This window comes from Trichosurus vulpecula, chromosome 2, assembly GCF_011100635.1.
Source record: "Trichosurus vulpecula isolate mTriVul1 chromosome 2, mTriVul1.pri, whole genome shotgun sequence".
Classification (NCBI taxonomy): domain Eukaryota; kingdom Metazoa; phylum Chordata; class Mammalia; order Diprotodontia; family Phalangeridae; genus Trichosurus; species Trichosurus vulpecula.
Genome location: NC_050574.1, coordinates 222,768,867 through 222,786,998, shown reverse-complemented (window position 1 = coordinate 222,786,998; position 18,132 = coordinate 222,768,867). Strand labels below are relative to the sequence as shown.

Sequence of the window (18,132 nt, the reverse complement as noted above, 5' to 3'; positions counted from 1 at the left end):
AACCTGGGTTCAAGTTCAGCCTCAGATACTAGATATGTGGCCCTGGCCAAGTCACTTAACCTCTGCCTCAATTACGATGATCAAATGACATAGTATTAGCAAAACACTTAGGACAATGCCTGGTACATGGTAAGTACTTAATAAATGTTTGTTCCCTTCCTTCCTTTCATACTGAGTTGGAGGAAAGAGGAAGCATATTTTGTTTGTATGGAGACTAAAAGTTCTCAGAGTTATTGGAGAAAATGAATTCAAAAGAATTACTACTGCTGCTTTCTCTCTTCCTGAGTATTTACTGTTTCTCCTCATTTCAGTTCTAATTAAAAGCTGAATATTACTTTTCTGATTTGAGGCAGATTATTAGATGTCTCTGCCTTAGTTTGGGAACAGAAACTAAATTTGAATTATTTTGATGGATTTTTTGCATGTGATAAGCATTAGCCCTTAGGCTAATTTCAGAAGTAACTCAAGATACTGAGTCAATATATGATTGTACTGAGTGGAGAAGGAAATGTTATTTGCTTATATCCATACGGAAACAAATGGATGATGGTTGACTTTGATAATTTTTCATAAATATTCTGAATAAATGATATATTTTGTTATGTGTCGTCAGTTAGTGACTGTTGTTCAAGAATGAACTGTCAACTCTTTGGGTTTGTGGCTTATTCAATCCGATGTCTATTTAGAAAGAGGAAGGGGGCATTGCAACTAGAGCTTGTAATATTAAGGTAACACAACTCACCTAGAGTAAATTAGAGAGTACACAGTAAGAACAAAGCATGATATACTAATATATCTTTATCTTTTCCAATAGTATAATGGAATTAAGCAAGATGAAATATAACCAATTTGAGGAATACATAATAGGAAGTATTGAATAAAACATAGCCATTCACTATTCAGAATATTAGCACAGTCATTTAACTCTGTAAGAAAAGATTTTAGGTTGATCTTGATTCTTGAGTGATTTAATGAATGTACAAATATACAAACAAAATATTATGTCCAAAATTTAATTAATTTAACTTTGATGTAAGTTAATTTACATCAATTGGATCAGCATTTGTCTCTTACAATATTTTTATGGTATTAACAATAAAAGTTATTTAGGAAGAATAACCATGGATTAATTAGACAGTTGGGTATCTTTTGTCTGTTTTTTTCCTTTGTGAAGGATTTAAATACCATTGATTTATTTGTAGGTGAAGCAGTTCTCTGCCGATGCCAGTTTTATTAATTTTATTAATACATTTATTAATAAAAGAGAGCATTTCCCCTACTATTGTTTCTCTCTCTTTTTTTTAAAACATAAAGATAGTTCTTTAATTTCACTTTAAAGATAGAAGTGCTGAAGAAATGGACACACAGGTTCCCACTAGCGGTAGCTATATGTCTATTCTTTAAAAGGAATTTTGCAACTAAAGAAGGAGTTTGAAAAGCATGAGAGAACGAGAACCTCATCCATGTAGAAAAACAAGGAAAAGAGGCTTTCTTTTTGAACAAAGAAAATCATAGACTTTGGGAAATGAAAGACTTGTTGCAATGAAAGACTTCTTAGCAATCCTATGAGTTTGAAAGAAGAGAGACTCATAGGATCAATCTAGTGTCTTGGAAAGAGAATAGGATAGTATGCTGAGAAATAAAATATGAGGGTCAAAAAACTGTGGATTTCCCCTGGTGCGCTTTTTTGGTGACAAAACTCCTCAAGTGAAAGGATGTTAGAGCTGGATGGGACTTAGAGATCATCAAGTTCCCTCATTTTCTAGGAAACTGATGCCTTACAGAAATTAGGTGGCTTACTTTGTTCACACAGTAGAACTTGGTCAAGAATCCCAGTCTCTAGTCTGCCTTGCAGCCTGCTTCATTTTTTGCTCTCTGCTTTCTCAATAAGTATTCTTTAAATATTTTCTGTCATTATCCCTCACCTTTCCCCAATAAAGTACAGGAAGTATTCATATTAGTAAAAACTTGGAAGTATTTTTTTTGGGTTCAGTCTTCCACATTGAAAAGCCCCGCCTGATTTTTGGAGGCTAACTAATGATTCTTTCCTTTGCGAGACCATATTGACTCTATGGTCTATGGACTATGGTCTATGGACTAGCTGTTGATTTGGAACAGAATTTGCCACAACTCAGATCAGCCTCCATGTGTAGTGTAGCTTTAGTAATATGTGACAGGTGATAATATTGTGGCCAAGTGAATTAGTACCAATAATTGGTGACATGGCATTATTGTGTTTTAGATCTTAGGATGAGTAAAGTCTCTAAGTAAAAAAATTAGATTATTTTTTTTTGGACCTTTCTGAAGCTATGTTCCTTCTGGTTGTAATTTTGAAAGTTTCTCCAGTGAGAAATACTTTTCCTTAAGAATTTCTTTCTCTTAAAATTTTAAGGAAACTAGAGAATATATTTGAATGAATAGTTTTTCTTTTTCTGGTATTATTATTTGATAGAGTTCTTTTGTCATAGCCCTGAAGTACACAATTATATGCCATTGTCTGCATGTCACTTGACACTTTCTACTTTGCCTCTCATATTTTATTTCTCAGCATACTATCCTATTCTCTTGGTAAACCACTACATTGATCTGATGAGAACTTCTACCCATCTATATTTATGCTTTGTGAGTTAGTTGTGATATGTATGCTTTCCTGCTGCTTATTACTTTTTCTGTTATGTTTTTCTATTATAGGTTTTAACACTTCGAGGTGAAACAAGGTACAGAAAATCTCTGATTACCAGTGATGGGACCTCTCTTGGAGCTGGCTTTCCAATTGGCATAACTATTGATCCTGTCCATGGGTGAGTTTACAAATTTACTCATGATCTTCTTAACATCAAACTTATTCATACTATTAAACATGCAGGAGCATATAAACATGAGGAAAAGAATTGTTTCATTTTTATCTCTTTATCACCAGGTTCTAGTACAGTGCCTAGTATTTAAGTGGTCATTCAGTCAATAAGCATTTGTTAAGCGTTTTCTATGTGCCAGGCACCATGCTAATACAAAAAGAGGCAAAAGGTAGTTTTTGCTCTCAAGGAGCTCAGAGTCTAATGGGGGAGACATTATGGAAATAGCTATGTACAAGCAAGCTATATACAGTATAAACTATAAATAATCAACAGGAGAAAGACATTAGAATTAAAGGAGGATCAAGAAAGACTTCTTGTAGACAGTGGTATTTTGTTGGGACTTAAACCAGTTTCTTTCAGGAGGTGATTGGTGGAGCCTTTCTCTCTGTCTTTACTTTGTCCTTTGATTCTAATAGATTTGTTAGTTTTCTTTTGTGATTTTTAAAAATATGTTATCCAAGGTTTTTTTTAAATCGTGGTTTACAGGAAGTCCGATAATTCTTAAATGATATCTCCTTGAATTGTTTTCCAGGTCAGTTGTTTTTCATATCACATATCTTAGATCCACCCTCCCCTACTTTTTCAATCTTTTGGTTTTATTCTGATATTTTTTGCAGTATTATAGAGTAATTGATTTCTGTTTGGTCTGTTATGATTCTCAGGGACTCTATTTTTAGTAATATTTACCATTTTCTAAGCTAAGTATTCTTGATCTTTTTTCAGTGCTTTTATTTCATTTTAATCTCTTGATTAAATCAAGACTAAATCATGCACAAGACTATATTATTTATGAGGCTATTGCATGACCATGTGGTTTGGAAAGGAGAATACAATGATAAGAATCTTTTTTGCTATACAGTAGGACAAGAACCAGAAAATGCAGTAATTGTTACTATTTCTTGCTAGAACTTCCTAGCTTTGAAAAAATATTGAATTTATTATGTGCTGTAAGAAAGCAAATTGTACATAACTTGGTTTGGAGTTTCAGGTGCAATCATTTTTAGTTCTTTTTTTTCACTAGCTTCTTTAAAAAAATTTTCAGTTACAATTTTCCCCTCCTTCTTCCTTCTACTTTACCCATTGAGAAGGCAAGAAATACGATACTCATTATACATATGAAGTCATGCAAAACATATTTCATATTAGCCATTTTTCATGTTAGCTGTATTAGAAAAAACCAAGAAAAATAAAAAAAATATGCTTCACTCTGCACTTTGAGTCCATCAGTCCTTTATCTTCACGTAGACAGCATTTTGCATCATCAATCTTTTGGCTTTGTGTTGGATTATTGTATTGATAGGAGTTAATAAATCTTTCACAGTTGATTATCTTTACAATATTTCTGTTACTGTGTAGATTGTTCTCCTTGTTCTGCTCACTTCACTTTGCATCAATTCATATAAGTCTTCCCAGGTTTTTCTGAAACCATTTCCTTCATCATTTCTTATAACATAAGAGTATTCCATCATATTCATATACCTTTAATTCATTCAACCACTCCATAATTGATAAATTTCGGTATCCAATTCTTTGCCACCATAAAAAGAGCTACTATAAATATTTTCTGTGAGTCTTTTTCTTTTTCTTTGATCTCCTTGGGATACGTAGTTGGTAGTGGTATTTCTGAATCAAAGGGTATGCACAGTTTTATAACTCTTTGGACATAGTTCCAAATCATTCTCTAGAATTCATTTTCCTTTTCTGTCACTTTAGCCAATCTAATGGGTGTGAGGTGGTACCTCAGAGTTGTTTAGATTTACATTTCTCTACTTATTAGTGATTTAGAGTATTTTTTTTCATATGATTATTGGTAGCATTGATACCTTCCTCTGAAAACTGCCTCTTCATATCTTTTGACCATTTATCAGTTGAGGAATGGTTGAGTTTGTGTTTCAGCCCCCAAAATGTTACCAATAAAATGTTCTTCATATGCCAGTTGTGGACTTGAAACCATTGAGTTTGAACAAAAATTCATTCTACTTGTCTATTATATCACATATTTACATCAGCATAAATACAAGCCAATAATATTGATTGTTTAAAGTAATTTAATACAATTTTCTAGTAGGGTTTTACATTTGAAAATTATAGGATCACAGAATCCTAACTCTGGAAGGGATTTGAAGGAGTCATTTAATCTTGAACATTTCCTCAAATATACAAATCAAGGCCTTTATCCATCCATCTCATTCTTAAAGGGTTTCAGGAGCAAAGTTTCATAAACTCTCTTGTGAACCCACTTTAGTGTTTAATCATTTTTTTCTGCCAGCAATATATTGCTAGGTCTTAAGCCCCTCTTTTAAAATTCATTGTCTTTCTACTTATTTATAATTCATTCAGTGATTCAAGAGGCATTTAATATCAGCAAACTCTTGTTGCCTTCTATGTATAGATACTTCACTGAGTCGTATGGTGAACACAAAGATAAATAAATCATAATTTCTACATTCAAAAAACTTACAGTTTAATAGGGAAATGCCAGAGTTACAAGTCAAGTACTAGGGGAACTAAGGCAAAGGAGAGATCACTTCCCTATGGAAAATTGGAGAAGAACTTGTTGGGGATATGACATTTTATCTTGGTTTGAGGGATAGTAGGATTTTGGCAGACAAGATGGCAGTCATGTGTGAAGGAGAAGAAAATCCAGATGTAGGGAAAGAAATAAGCAAAGGCAATGGAGATAGAAAAATATAGGGCACATTAGAAGAATGTCAAATAAGTAATGTTTTTCTGGAAGATGTGATGGTATATAGGGGGAGTGTGAATGACAAGATTAGAAAGGTAGGTTGGGGCCAGGGCTTAAATTTGGATTTTATATGGTAGATAGTGGGAAACTTTTGAAAGTTTTTGAACAAAAGAATGATCAAAATTCAAAATGTGTTTTGGGAAAATTGTTTTGACAGTTGTTTATATGATGGATTTGAAGCCCAATTAGGAGCCTACTAGCTTAATATGATAATCTAGGTAAAAGGAAGTATGGATTTTTCACCTATGATGGTGGTAGTATAAATGAAAAAGAAAGGATATACATATTATAGAGATATTGTTAATGTAGAATTGATAGAATTCAGTAACTAGATATTGAGGTCAATGGAGAAAGGAAGAAAAGATGACTGAAGCTTTAGGAATGGGTCACTTGGACAATTGTAGTCTTGTCTATAGAAATTGGAGCTCATAAGGAGGAGACTCTATTTCAGGAAATGATTTTAACTTAGGATATATTGAGTTTGAAATAATGGACAAGACATTAAGGTAAAGGCATTAATGGGCATTTGAAAATGGGGAGAGTTGGAAGAGAGATTCAGACTACAGATAAAATTTGTAAGTAAACTACATAGAGTTCATTGTTGAAGCTGAGAGTAGATGAGTTCATCAAGGGCAAAGAGTATACACACACACATATACATATATGTATATATATATATATATGTGTGTATATATATCATATATAATGAGAGAGAAAGAGAGATGGAGGGAGGGAAGGATGGAGGGAGAAAGAGAGAGACAGAGAGACAGACAGAGAGAGAGACAGAGAGAGAGCCTAAAGATCATTGGATGGTTCCTGTGTTTAGTAGGTAAAGGGGAAGAACCAAGGAAGGAAGTAGATAGAAAAGTATGTTTTTCTAAAGAAGTAAGGTTAACTAAAATAGTGTAGGATTGTGTATTGACATGGCATACAAGGTAAATGAGATTGGGGTGCTAAGAAGGAAATTTGAGAGTGATGAAAAGCTAACTAGGGAGCCCAAGGTATGTAGAGAGACAAGTGAATTCAGAAGGGAGCATGGTTTTAGTGAGGGAATGAGAGAAATAGTGGCTGAGTTAGAGAGGGGAACTTCAAAGTTTAATATCTTAGAATTGTACTATTAAGAATTAGGTATATCTGTCCTGGTATGAGGCTAGAGTAGAGATGAAGGTCACCGGATTTGCAGAGTGTGAAGAACTGTGAGGCCAAATTGATTGTTAAAAAGCTCAATGTGGATTTTGAGATTACCGATCTAAGAAATAGATAAATGTTTTCAGTGGAGATAAAAACATTTATTTTCTGATTGATTGTTAACAAAACATCTTTTTAGAGCATTGATTTCTTTACACTAATGGCCAAACTATTTTCCACACATTTATCTCCCTCACTATAAAACAAAAATGCATCTAAAATTGGAGTTAGAAAAGAGAACGAACTAAGATAAATTTTAATTTCTCATGGATATAGTCTCATTACTTGATCTGAACATCATAGATTCATAGCATAATAAAAATACAGATTTAAAGCAGGAAAGTATCTCAGAGACTATCTAGCCCATCCTATTATTTTACAGATAAAGAAACTGAGACCCAGGGAAATTTAGTGACTTGCCAAAGGTCACACAGGTATTAAGGATTAGTCATGAGATATGAACCTATGGAAGTATTGGTTTAGAATATAAAACCATTTGTGAAATCTTATGAAGGAGCATAATAGAAGATTATTGGTAGTATTGTCACATTAAACTGAGAAGTGGTGTAAAATAACAATGATTTTGTAGAAATCCTGGCAAGAGATGCACTTTAACCAGATCATCTCAAGGCTGTTTATATGTCATATTGGAAGGGAAATAAGACAATAAATGAAAATATTTGTTACTATTTCTGTATTGGACTCTTTATCAATGCCAGTGGAGCTACCACACTGCAGTTTTCGGTATCCTACATGAAGAAAGAGAAATGCTACTACAGAACAATTGGCAATTACATTAGATCAGTTCCCATAGAAAAAGAAGAAGGTGATGGAGATAGCACAAATTTGAACTTCTTGTAAGATTGATTCCCAAATATATAAAAGTAGGAAAGATACAGAATGATTAGAAAGAAATCATGGAAGGAGCCAGTGTGGTAGAGTAGAAAGAGCATTACCGTTGGAGTTAAAGGTCCTAGGTTCAAATCCTGTCTCTGACAGTTACTACTTGTGTGACCCTGAATAAGTCATTTAATTTTTATGGACCTTAGTTTTCTCATCTGTAAAATAAAGTAGTTGGACTAAGTGGCTTCTGAGGTCCCTTTCAGCCCTAGAATTATAATCTTCTAATTACTACCAAAAAAGATGATTAATAGGACATCAGGCATTACCAGTTTTCATATACTTACCTTTTTAACTCCACAAATCTTTTTGAGAATGCATTACACACACCTTTCCAGAGTATCCTTGATGAAAATATAAGGCAGAATTTTTCAAATTATATTCTATGGCATCTTTGCAATCGTACAATTGACTGACAAATACAAAGGATATAAAATTCCACTATTTTTTTGTTTACTCAAAAAAAACCCATTTGATTTGGTAGAGCAAAATTCACCTTAAAGCATCTCCTCCAACAAGATGTCTCTCATTCATATGTGAAGATTATACGGGGTTCTTTGGCATATGTAATAGTGGAGATAGTTTTGACAGTTCTTTGATTATTCATTTTGAGCAAAGTATTAAACAGGAAGACAGGTTCACCTAGAGTGTTTGATGCTCTCATGGAGGATGTCCATCACAGAGTTCAAATGGAAGAGGGCTGGTCTGTAAATGATGAAATCCTCTAGTTGCTCCCATTTGTCATTGTTCTTATGTTAATCATCCCAAATTGCTGACACTATACATCTTCCTGAGTGAGATTCATAACTACTTAAACGATTTTGGCCTGACTTTCCACAAAGAAAAAATCAAATAGATAAAAGAATGCCTATTCTCTATACTAAGTGGTTGAATGGATATCTCATTGAGCTGGTCCAACAGTACATATAGCTCAGATAGACATTACAAATGGGCACTGAACTGGGATCTTAACTGAATAGGAGGAAGATAGTAACCTGGATTGCATTTGAGAAACTGTGCAGGTCTTTCGGTGACCCCCGAGCTTCTCTCTAAAGCAAAAATCCAACTATTTTACTTCCTGTGAAGCTGTATGGTCATGAATCATAGAATCTCTGAGGAATTAACATATCTAGTCACCCTTAGGTTCAATTGAGAGCTATATAAGCACAAATGGGAAGCAGCATGTTACCACTGATGACTAGTATACATGAAGCAACAGAAAAGACATTTTTAAAGATGTATATTACTGGAAAAGGAGGTTGGTCATCACATAGCAAGAATTAGTGATAAAAGATGGTGAGCCTATATTCTGTACTGATACTCATAATATATTACAAGACCTTGAAGAAGGCACTGTCCCACCCCCTCCCCCTCAATGTTGAATGGACCCTCTGGAGGATTTATGAGAGGAAATGAATAGGATGAGAAGGCCAGAATTGGTTGTATCTTGTACCTTTGGAAGGAGTAACTAAATTGATGAGGTCTCCTACTGGAGAACTGAAGTATATGATATGGCAAAAATTTTTATTATGTTTTTGAAATAAAGCATTTTCAAGGCATATTTTAGTTGCCCTTATTTACTGATTCATTCTTATACAAATCCCTGGGCACCAACATAATAATGGGATTCTCATGTATAAGGAAATTATTACTTCCTCCTTTAATTACATTAAAATCCATCCTTCCTTGTAATTTTCCTCATAAAAATCAGAATATATAAGGAAGTAGAGCTAGTAGTTGCTAGGGAAGAACAAGGATTCATGAGAATTAGTTGATAGCTATCCCCTTTTCTCCTCTTCCAGTCTCTCCCATTTGGCTTTCTTACAGTACTAAGAATCAAGGTGAGGCTAGGACGTTGATGTTGGTATCTGTCTTCTGAATACCTTTTATCTGCTAAGAGCCTTCTTTGTGCCAGATTTCTCTCCTGTTTGGTTGAGAGACTTTTATAGTCATCACTGGGCAAAAATTCTCATCTAATTTCTGAGAGAACAGTTACAAAGACTGATGGCTTCAGTTGTCATGATAGAGAATCTGTTTTGTAAATGGCTAGTCATGGTGCTAATGATCTACTAGGTGGAACACGGTTTGGGATTTGTTAGCTTTCCCTGGAATCAATAAACAAATCTGGCAAGCTAGAAAATGTTATGAGTAGGTGCCACTCATCTTTAAGTAGATTCCTTTGTTCATTAAGTCACCCTATGTTGTTACAGGAAAATGTACTGGACTGATAGTGGAACTGAAAGTGGTACACCAAAAAAGGTTGCTAGTGCTAACATGGATGGCTCACAGATAAAAACTCTGTTCACTGGAAACCTTGACCACGTGGAGTTCATCACCATTGACATTAAGGAACAAAAGCTATACTGGGCAGTCACCAGCACAGGAGTGGTATGAAAAATAATGTTAACAATAACCCATTTACATTCATTTGGGGCTTTTACAACTCACAAAGTTCCTTTTCGACAATAGCTTTATGAGGCAGGTAGAGAAAGTGTCATGATCCTCTTTTTCTTAAGCATGAGGAAGCTGAGGATCCAAGAAGTTGGGACCTGCCTGCAGTCTATACAACTAGGTTTGGGATTGTCCAAATTGAAATTCATACCTAAGTCTTCTACCTTAAAATTTAGTGTGATTTCCTCCCTAACACCCTGTCTCAACAAGCTCATGTAACTTATACAGATAGAGTTTTAGTTTGCTTTGCCATAATTCTTGTTTATGCTTGCTGTTCTTGTAGCTGAGATCATAAAAGATGTAGAGTCTATAATTTGTCTTAGAAAATTGTTATGGTATTTACTCACTCTTTTCTACCAGTAATTTTTCCTGAGTCTATTCTAAAACCTCTTTGCAATGCAAGTCTATTTCTCCTGTTCTCGGTAGATCCTCAGAAAAGCTTGTCACAATCTGTTATAGAATAACCCTTTATCACAATAACTGTCACATTGGTCTTCTCTTCTTCAGGGTAAATGATGCTAATTCTTCACTTGCCCCTCTTAATCTCATTCCCTGGAAACTCCTTCAGCTCCTTCAGTTACAAAGCTTACAATCTGACACTATATGTTCATTGGAGTTTTACTTAAAATACTTCTGCTTATATATAGTCTAATCTGAAGTTGAGAGCTGGGATAGTTTCTAATACTTCTTACTTTTATGTAAAACTAACAATGTGCTAAATGCTTCCTTAGATTGAGAGGGGAAATGTGGATGGTACCAATCGAATGATCGTGGTATTCCATCTTTCTCATCCATGGGGAATTGCTGTCTATGATTCCTTCCTCTATTACACCGACCAAGATTATGAGGTCATTGAGCGGGTTGACAAATCAACTGGTGCAAACAAAGTCGCCCTGAGGGACAATGTTCCCAACCTGAGATGCCTGCGAGTTTATTACAGAGACAGTGAGTATTTGTCACCCCCTTCCCATAATAGTAGAGGCACGAATCTTCCAAACACTCATGGTACAGATTCCAAAATGAAGTTGTATAAAAATAATAGTGAAAAAGTATTATTCCATCCCTCAAGCATTTCATGAAGCTCCAAATATTTGCAAGGATTTGTTAGATGATAGATCCATTCCTTACCATGTCTACACACTGAGCGGTTTTAAGACTGGGAGAAGAGTGAGATAGTCTAGAATCTGCCTTACCAATATATGCTTAAAGCAGTGATGCACAGGAATCATAGTTCTTAGGTTTTGGACAGAAGAACATTGGAATTAGAATTTCAGCAGAGGGTTCTTTAACCTCTGCCTTCAATTAGGTCATACATTTTCTACTTATGTCCTTAGAAACATCATTTTCAGTTTTTCTATATGATGGTAGTTATTTTGTACTTGAAACTTTTTGATCACCAACCTGTTACTTTCTAGTATTGTTAAACTAATTACTGTCAATTACCTTTCCCCAAGCGAGTTTATCTCTTAGTATTTAATAGTTCTGTAAGATTCCTTTTATTGAAGATTACAATGAATGTTTTATTAATTTATCTTGTAAACATGCCTGGAGCAGTGGTTCTCAAAGTGTAGTTTGGAGACCCCTAGGAGTCCCTCAGAGCCTTTGAGGGGGTCTGTAAGTTCAAAACTATTTTCATAATAATACTAAGATGTTTTAATTTTGAATACAGTAAATATCAATATATTAAAGATCCTTGAGGGGTCCTCAATAATTTTTAAGAATATGAAAAGTGTCCTGAGGTAAAAAAAAGTTTGAGGAACACTGACCTGGAGATCTGAGGATGCATGCATATTATTGAGATGTCAGCATTTTAAAATTAAAAGGTTGATTTTTTTAAAATGTGAAGATTGTTGCAATATAGTATGACAGAAGGAAAGAAATTAATATATATATGAAAACAGTTAAAATGTCTATTATATATAATATAATGCATATATATTATATATAATGTATATATATGAAAACAATTAAAATTTCCATTTTGCCTTACTGTACACAATTTGTAATGGAATGTCAACCAGTGATAATTTAAAAATTACCAAACTGTAATTAACATTCAATTTAAATATCTTTAGGTGTTAGATTGTTCTAACCTAAGCATTCTTATATCTGTTCTAAGCATTGTTCTCCCATATTTTTTTTTGCATGTGAGCGATTAGTACATATATATATATATATGTTTTCCTTGCTGTGGCTTTTAATGATGAACTATTTGGGCATTCAATTTTCAAATAAGAGATGGGGAGACAAGTAAATATCTTAATTTATTAAAAACACTCACATACACAAACTCCTGCTTCTATTATAGATTCTGCGGGTTCATCAAATGGCTGTAGCAACAACATGAATGCTTGTCAGCAAATTTGCCTGCCTATCCCTGGAGGGCTGTTTTCCTGTGCCTGTGCTACAGGATTTAAACTCAACCCTGATAATAGAACCTGCTCTCCATATAATTCATTCATAGTTGTTTCAATGCTAACTGCAATCAAAGGCTTTAGTTTGGAGGCATCAGATCATTCAGAAGCCATGGTACCAATGGCAGGCCAAGGTAGGTGACTGTAAAGACATGTTCATATCTGGTTTCATTTCAGTACCAGGTTTAGGTCCATGCCATCATTTGGAGATACCCCTCCACCACACCTCCACATTTGGGAGGGGTCAGAGAAGACCTTAATCTTCTCTTTCCCTTTTGCTAAGGGGACCTCTCCTATCACTACAGGGCAAAATAAAATGTTATATGGGTTAGTGACTCTATACACACATACACAATTTTTATGAAAAACTGACACGAGAATGTAAAGAAATAAGAAATCTTTTTCCAAATTATTTTGGAGCTAGCTTTTTAGACATGAATGATAGTGTGATAAGAGTGGGTCATAGGCAGGGTAGAGGGAGAAAATGAAGAATAAGGAAGAAAAGAAAGATATAATTGAAAAGGAAGTAGAAAGGTGGGGCAAGTCACTAACAGTTACTTCAGTAGTCATTTGGGCACCTTGGTTATAAAGCAGACATTTGAAACTTTTAAGATCTGCAAAAAGACAAAAAGTTCAGTTATTTTGTTTTTAATTCCCCAAAGCATGGAAATTGGTAAACAAACTCTTTTGTTTTCTGGGGGTGGGATAATGATAGGTAGTAGGGGAGTAGAGAGAGGCAAGGAAAAATAGTGGCAGAAAGGTAGACGTGTAAAAATTCTGCTTGTTTGTACAGAATAGTTAATGTATCAACTTATAAATGTTTTAGGACGAAATGCACTGCATGTGGATGTCCATGTGCCTTCTGGCTTCATTTACTGGTGTGATTTCAGCAGCACTGTAGCATCTCAGAATGGAATACGCAGAATTAAACCTGATGGGTCTTATTTTAGAAATGTCATCACAAATGGGATAGGACGAAATGGAGTCCGGGGTATTGCAGTCGATTGGGTAGCAGGTAGGTGATTGCACTGAATCAACCAATCAGTATTTATTAAGTACCTAGTAGGTACCAGGCACTGTTCTAGGCTCTGGGAATACAAGTACAATGAATGAAAGAACCCCTTCTCTCATGGAGCTTATATTTAAGAGAAATTTATTCCTTTTATATATTTTTTTCATTTTTGGCCCCTTTAGCCTAAAACTTGTTTAAACTATGTATCCTGCAGAGCTTCTTTCCTAGATAATTGCTACTGGAATAATTTAAAATGAATATGCAGTGTGAATTTAAATTAGACTAATATGATTATATAATAATCATAATGTATAATTATTCAGTATAAGTTATATGATTAAATTCATGAAGGACAATTGATGCCAAGGTTTTCAGATGATAAATTAAAAATCACAATCCCATTATTAACTACTGCTAATATATACAGAATTGTAAAAAAAATTGGCCAAAAATTTTCCATTTTGGGTCTATGTTAAGAAATGTTCAGCTCTCACACATAGTAACACCTTGTCTCATAATCAGCAATAGCTATGATTAGTGTCAAGGAGCATACTTTAATGTAAAGCCAAGTTTTTTAAAAAAAGAGAACATTTTTTCCCTGTTAAATTATTTTATTTATTTAAAATTTTATATAATTTTTATTACACTTGAATTCCAATCTGTTTTCTTTCCTCCTTCTCACTAGAAAAGGCCAACATTTGACAAAGATATGTGTGTGTGTGTGTGTGTGAAACTATACAATAGCATAGTTCCATATATCCATTCTTTTTCTGAAGGTGGATAGCAACTTCCTTCATAGGTTCTTTGTAGTTGATTTGAATCAACTACATATTACTCAGAATAGCTTAGTCGTTCACATTTACTCTTTGAACAATATTGCTGTTACTGTGTACCGTGTTCTCTTGGTTCTGCTTGTTTCACTCTTCTTTATTTCATGCAAGTCTTTTCAGGTTTTCCTAAAATCAATTCACTCGTCATTTCTTATGGCACAATGGTATTCCATCACAATCGTGTGCTACAACTTATTCAGCCATTTTCCAATTGATGGGCATTTCCTCAATTTCTGGGTTTTTTGGCACCACAAAGAGAGCTGTAAATATTTTAGAAAATATAGGTTCTTTTTGTTTGTCCCCTGATCACCTTGAAAAATTGGGCTAATTCTGGGTCAAAGGGTATGCACAGCTTTATAATTCTTTGAGCAAGAACTTGATTTTTAAAACAGCTCCTGCCATCTAAATGTTACATTAAATTGATTGAATAGTTACCACTTTAGCATGCTGTCCCACAGGTGGAATTTTGAATGGGTCATCATTTGATTTTGTATGGGCATTAGCTCCATCAGTGCATATCATAACCCTCCAAGGGCCCAGCAGAGGTACTTCTTGAGTTGCTGTGACCAAAAATTCATTACTGATTGCCAAACTTCTGGGGAGTTTTTCTTAATTTAAGTTGGTCCTCTGAGAATAGACATGTATATGTGTATATATATATGTATACACACACACACACACATATAGTTTTATTGCAGGGTCTTTACTTAAAGTTTGTTAGGACCTGTTAGAGTTTGCCCTTCTTGGGTGAAGTCTTCTGAGGACCCTGGCTCACTTCCATGTACCAATCAGGTCCTGGAATAAGATGTTAGTGGAGGAAATACAGCTATATCTTGCAAATAATGGGCACCAATATACATTTCCAAGTACAATGAACACTTTTCCCTGTTTTGTTAAAAAAATAGATTAAGAGCTTTAATATCAATAACAAATGCAGTCATATAAGTAACTGGACTCTTGGATCCAATTTTAAATTTCATTTTGAAACAGACCTGTGTATGAGAAAATCATCAGTACAAGAAAATCCTGGAGTAAAATCCCTCTTATTATTGCATATCAGTACCTGCTTCTCAACTTAAATTTTTAGAGATTTTAGAGAGCTTTAGAGCAACTTTAGAGTGTTGTCTGAAGCACTGAGGAGTTAAGAGATTTGCTCATACAGTCAGGAGGTTTAAGAGGCAGGCCTGGAACCCATGTCTTTCTGACTTGATGACCAGCTCTATCCATTACTTCATACTGTCTCTTCTTGTATCCAGTGACTTTTTTTAATAGATTGAGAGGCAATGTGGCATAGTGGAAAACATGCTGGACTTGGAGCCAGGCGAGAGCTGTACTCAGATCCCATGAGATGCTTATTAGCTGTGTGATCATGGAAGTTTCTTTATCTGTGGTGATAATGACACCTATGATGCCCTCCTCATAGGGATTTGTAAGGATTAAGTAAGATAATGAATGCAAAGTATTTTGAAAGCTTTAAAGCACTATACAAAGTAATTTGTTATATATTCATTTACCTCATGTGAGATTGTATGGGTAGAAGTAGTGTCAGAAAGAAGAATCTCAATAATCTTTTTCCTCCAGTGAAAGTAAAAGTTTTGTTAAATAGAACACAGCTAATATGATTCTCAGGTATATATATGGGTGAGTTGTGATTTTAGGGACCAATGATATATAGGATTTCAAAGAGTGGTTTGTTGGTTGTAGCAACAATGGCCCAAAACTTTGTGCTATATAAACACAGTGGAGATCATTGATTCTCCCCCCCTCACTCCCGTCTCCCCCACCTTCTCTGCACTGTACTCTTTCCTTGCAAGAATTGAAATTTTATTGTGAGAGGAAGATGTATAATGTGAACTTTCTTTTAGATGCATGTTGAGTCTCTGGAAGAGTTAGGATATAAATTCTTTGAATCACTGTTTTATTTAGTATAGTCTAGGAAATTACTATTAAAATACTCTTAAATATATCTAAAAAAGTCATATGAGTTAGTCGGCCCTTCACAGGATAGGCAGACTATCTTACATAGTCTGATGGCTTTTATTCACTGATGCTCCATCATTATATATGGGAAGAATCCAGAAGGGAGATGGAGCTGCCGCTGGATCCCTCAAAGATGATGAGTTTGCCAAATCTTGGAAGAAGCAGACTTAAGTATCCATTATCTTAGGGGTCAGGGAAAATATTCTGAGAACTATGCCTTCCAGTGGAAAACAATTTGTAGATTTTGATAAAAATTTTCGTTTGTTCCAGGGGCCAATGTAGACTCCTACTGTAATCTCTAAGAAGCAATCTTTAGTATCTAATAGTAAACATGCATCTTTCTAGTTCCCACCTCAGGCACTTGTGTATCACCTTTGAGAGGGTGACATGTATTGACCTAAACCTGACATGCTTTGGCCTGAACTCGAAAAGCTGTCACCTTTTCTTTCCTTGTATTTCAATCTGTTCATTACCATTTAGTTTTCGCCCCCCACAGGAAACCTTTACTTCACCAATGCTTTTGCGACTGAGACGTTGATAGAAGTGCTACGAATAAATACTACTCACCGCCGTATTCTCCTGAAAACAACTGTGGACATGCCCAGGCATATAGTGGTAGACCCCAAGAACAGATACTTGTTCTGGGCTGACTACGGACAGAACCCAAAGATTGAACGTGCTTTTCTTGACTGCACTAACCGAACTGTGCTTGTGTCTGAGGGCATTGTTACACCCAGGGGTTTGGCAGTGGACCATAGCAATGGCTACATTTATTGGGTTGATGATTCTTTAGATATAATTGCCAGAATCAATCAGGAAGGAGGTGATACTGAAATGGTTCGCTATGGGAGTCGCTATCCCACACCCTATGGCATCACCATTTTTGAAAACACTATGATATGGGTGGACAGGAACCTGAAGAAAGTCTACCAAGCTAGTAAAGAACCAGGGAATACAGATCCTCCAAGAGTGATACGGGACAACATCAATTGGCTAAGAGACGTGACCATCTTTGACCCACGGTTTCAGCCCCAGTTGCCTGAGGAAGTTAACCACAACCCATGCTTGGAGAATTACGGAGGATGTTCCCATTTATGTTTTGCATTGCCTGGACTGCAGACACCAAAGTGTGGCTGCGCCTTTGGAGAGCTGGAAAGTGATGGAAAGGGATGTGCCATTTCTACAGAAAATTACCTTATCTTTGCCATGGAGAATTCTCTAAGAAGCATATATCTGGATCCTGAGAACCACAGCCCGCCATTTCGTAAACTGAATGTGCCCAGGACTGCAGTTGCTTTAGATTTTGACAGTATCAACAACAGAATATACTTTACACAAAGTTCTACATCAGCGAGTGGCCGGATTTCCTATGTTAGCCTGTTATCTGGGGCTACTTCCCCAACTGTCATTGCAACAGGTTAGTGCATTGCAGATTATGCTTGTTTTGAAGTCAAACATGGTGAGCTGAAACGTGATGATTAGTTGAGTGGTTCCAAGGTGGCTACACAGAGCCTAACTTTTTTTTCTCTGTTTGTGTATTTGCATATAGATGTAGGGATTCCAGATGGTATTGCATTTGATTGGATCAACAGTAGAGTTTATTATAGTGATTACCTGAACCAGACCATAAGCTCCATGGCAGTGGATGGATCTAATCGTACTGTGGTTGCTCGAGTACCACGGCCAAGGGCAATTGTGTTAGATCCTTGTAGAGGGTTTGTCTTTTTCTTCCTTTTGGCTTATATGTCCTTACTCA

General features: G+C 35.3%; 1 protein-coding gene across 1 annotated transcript in view; it reads left to right on the top strand.

Moving 5' to 3' along the window:
- LRP2 (LDL receptor related protein 2) overlaps nt 1-18,132 on the top strand; it is a 263,004-nt gene that overhangs the window by 145,606 nt on the left and 99,266 nt on the right. The window contains 7 exon segments of the mRNA XM_036745398.1: nt 2,692-2,801; nt 9,900-10,077; nt 10,872-11,085; nt 12,449-12,688; nt 13,381-13,569; nt 16,873-17,793; nt 17,926-18,091. Coding sequence (XP_036601293.1) covers nt 2,692-2,801; nt 9,900-10,077; nt 10,872-11,085; nt 12,449-12,688; nt 13,381-13,569; nt 16,873-17,793; nt 17,926-18,091 — 2,018 coding nt within the window.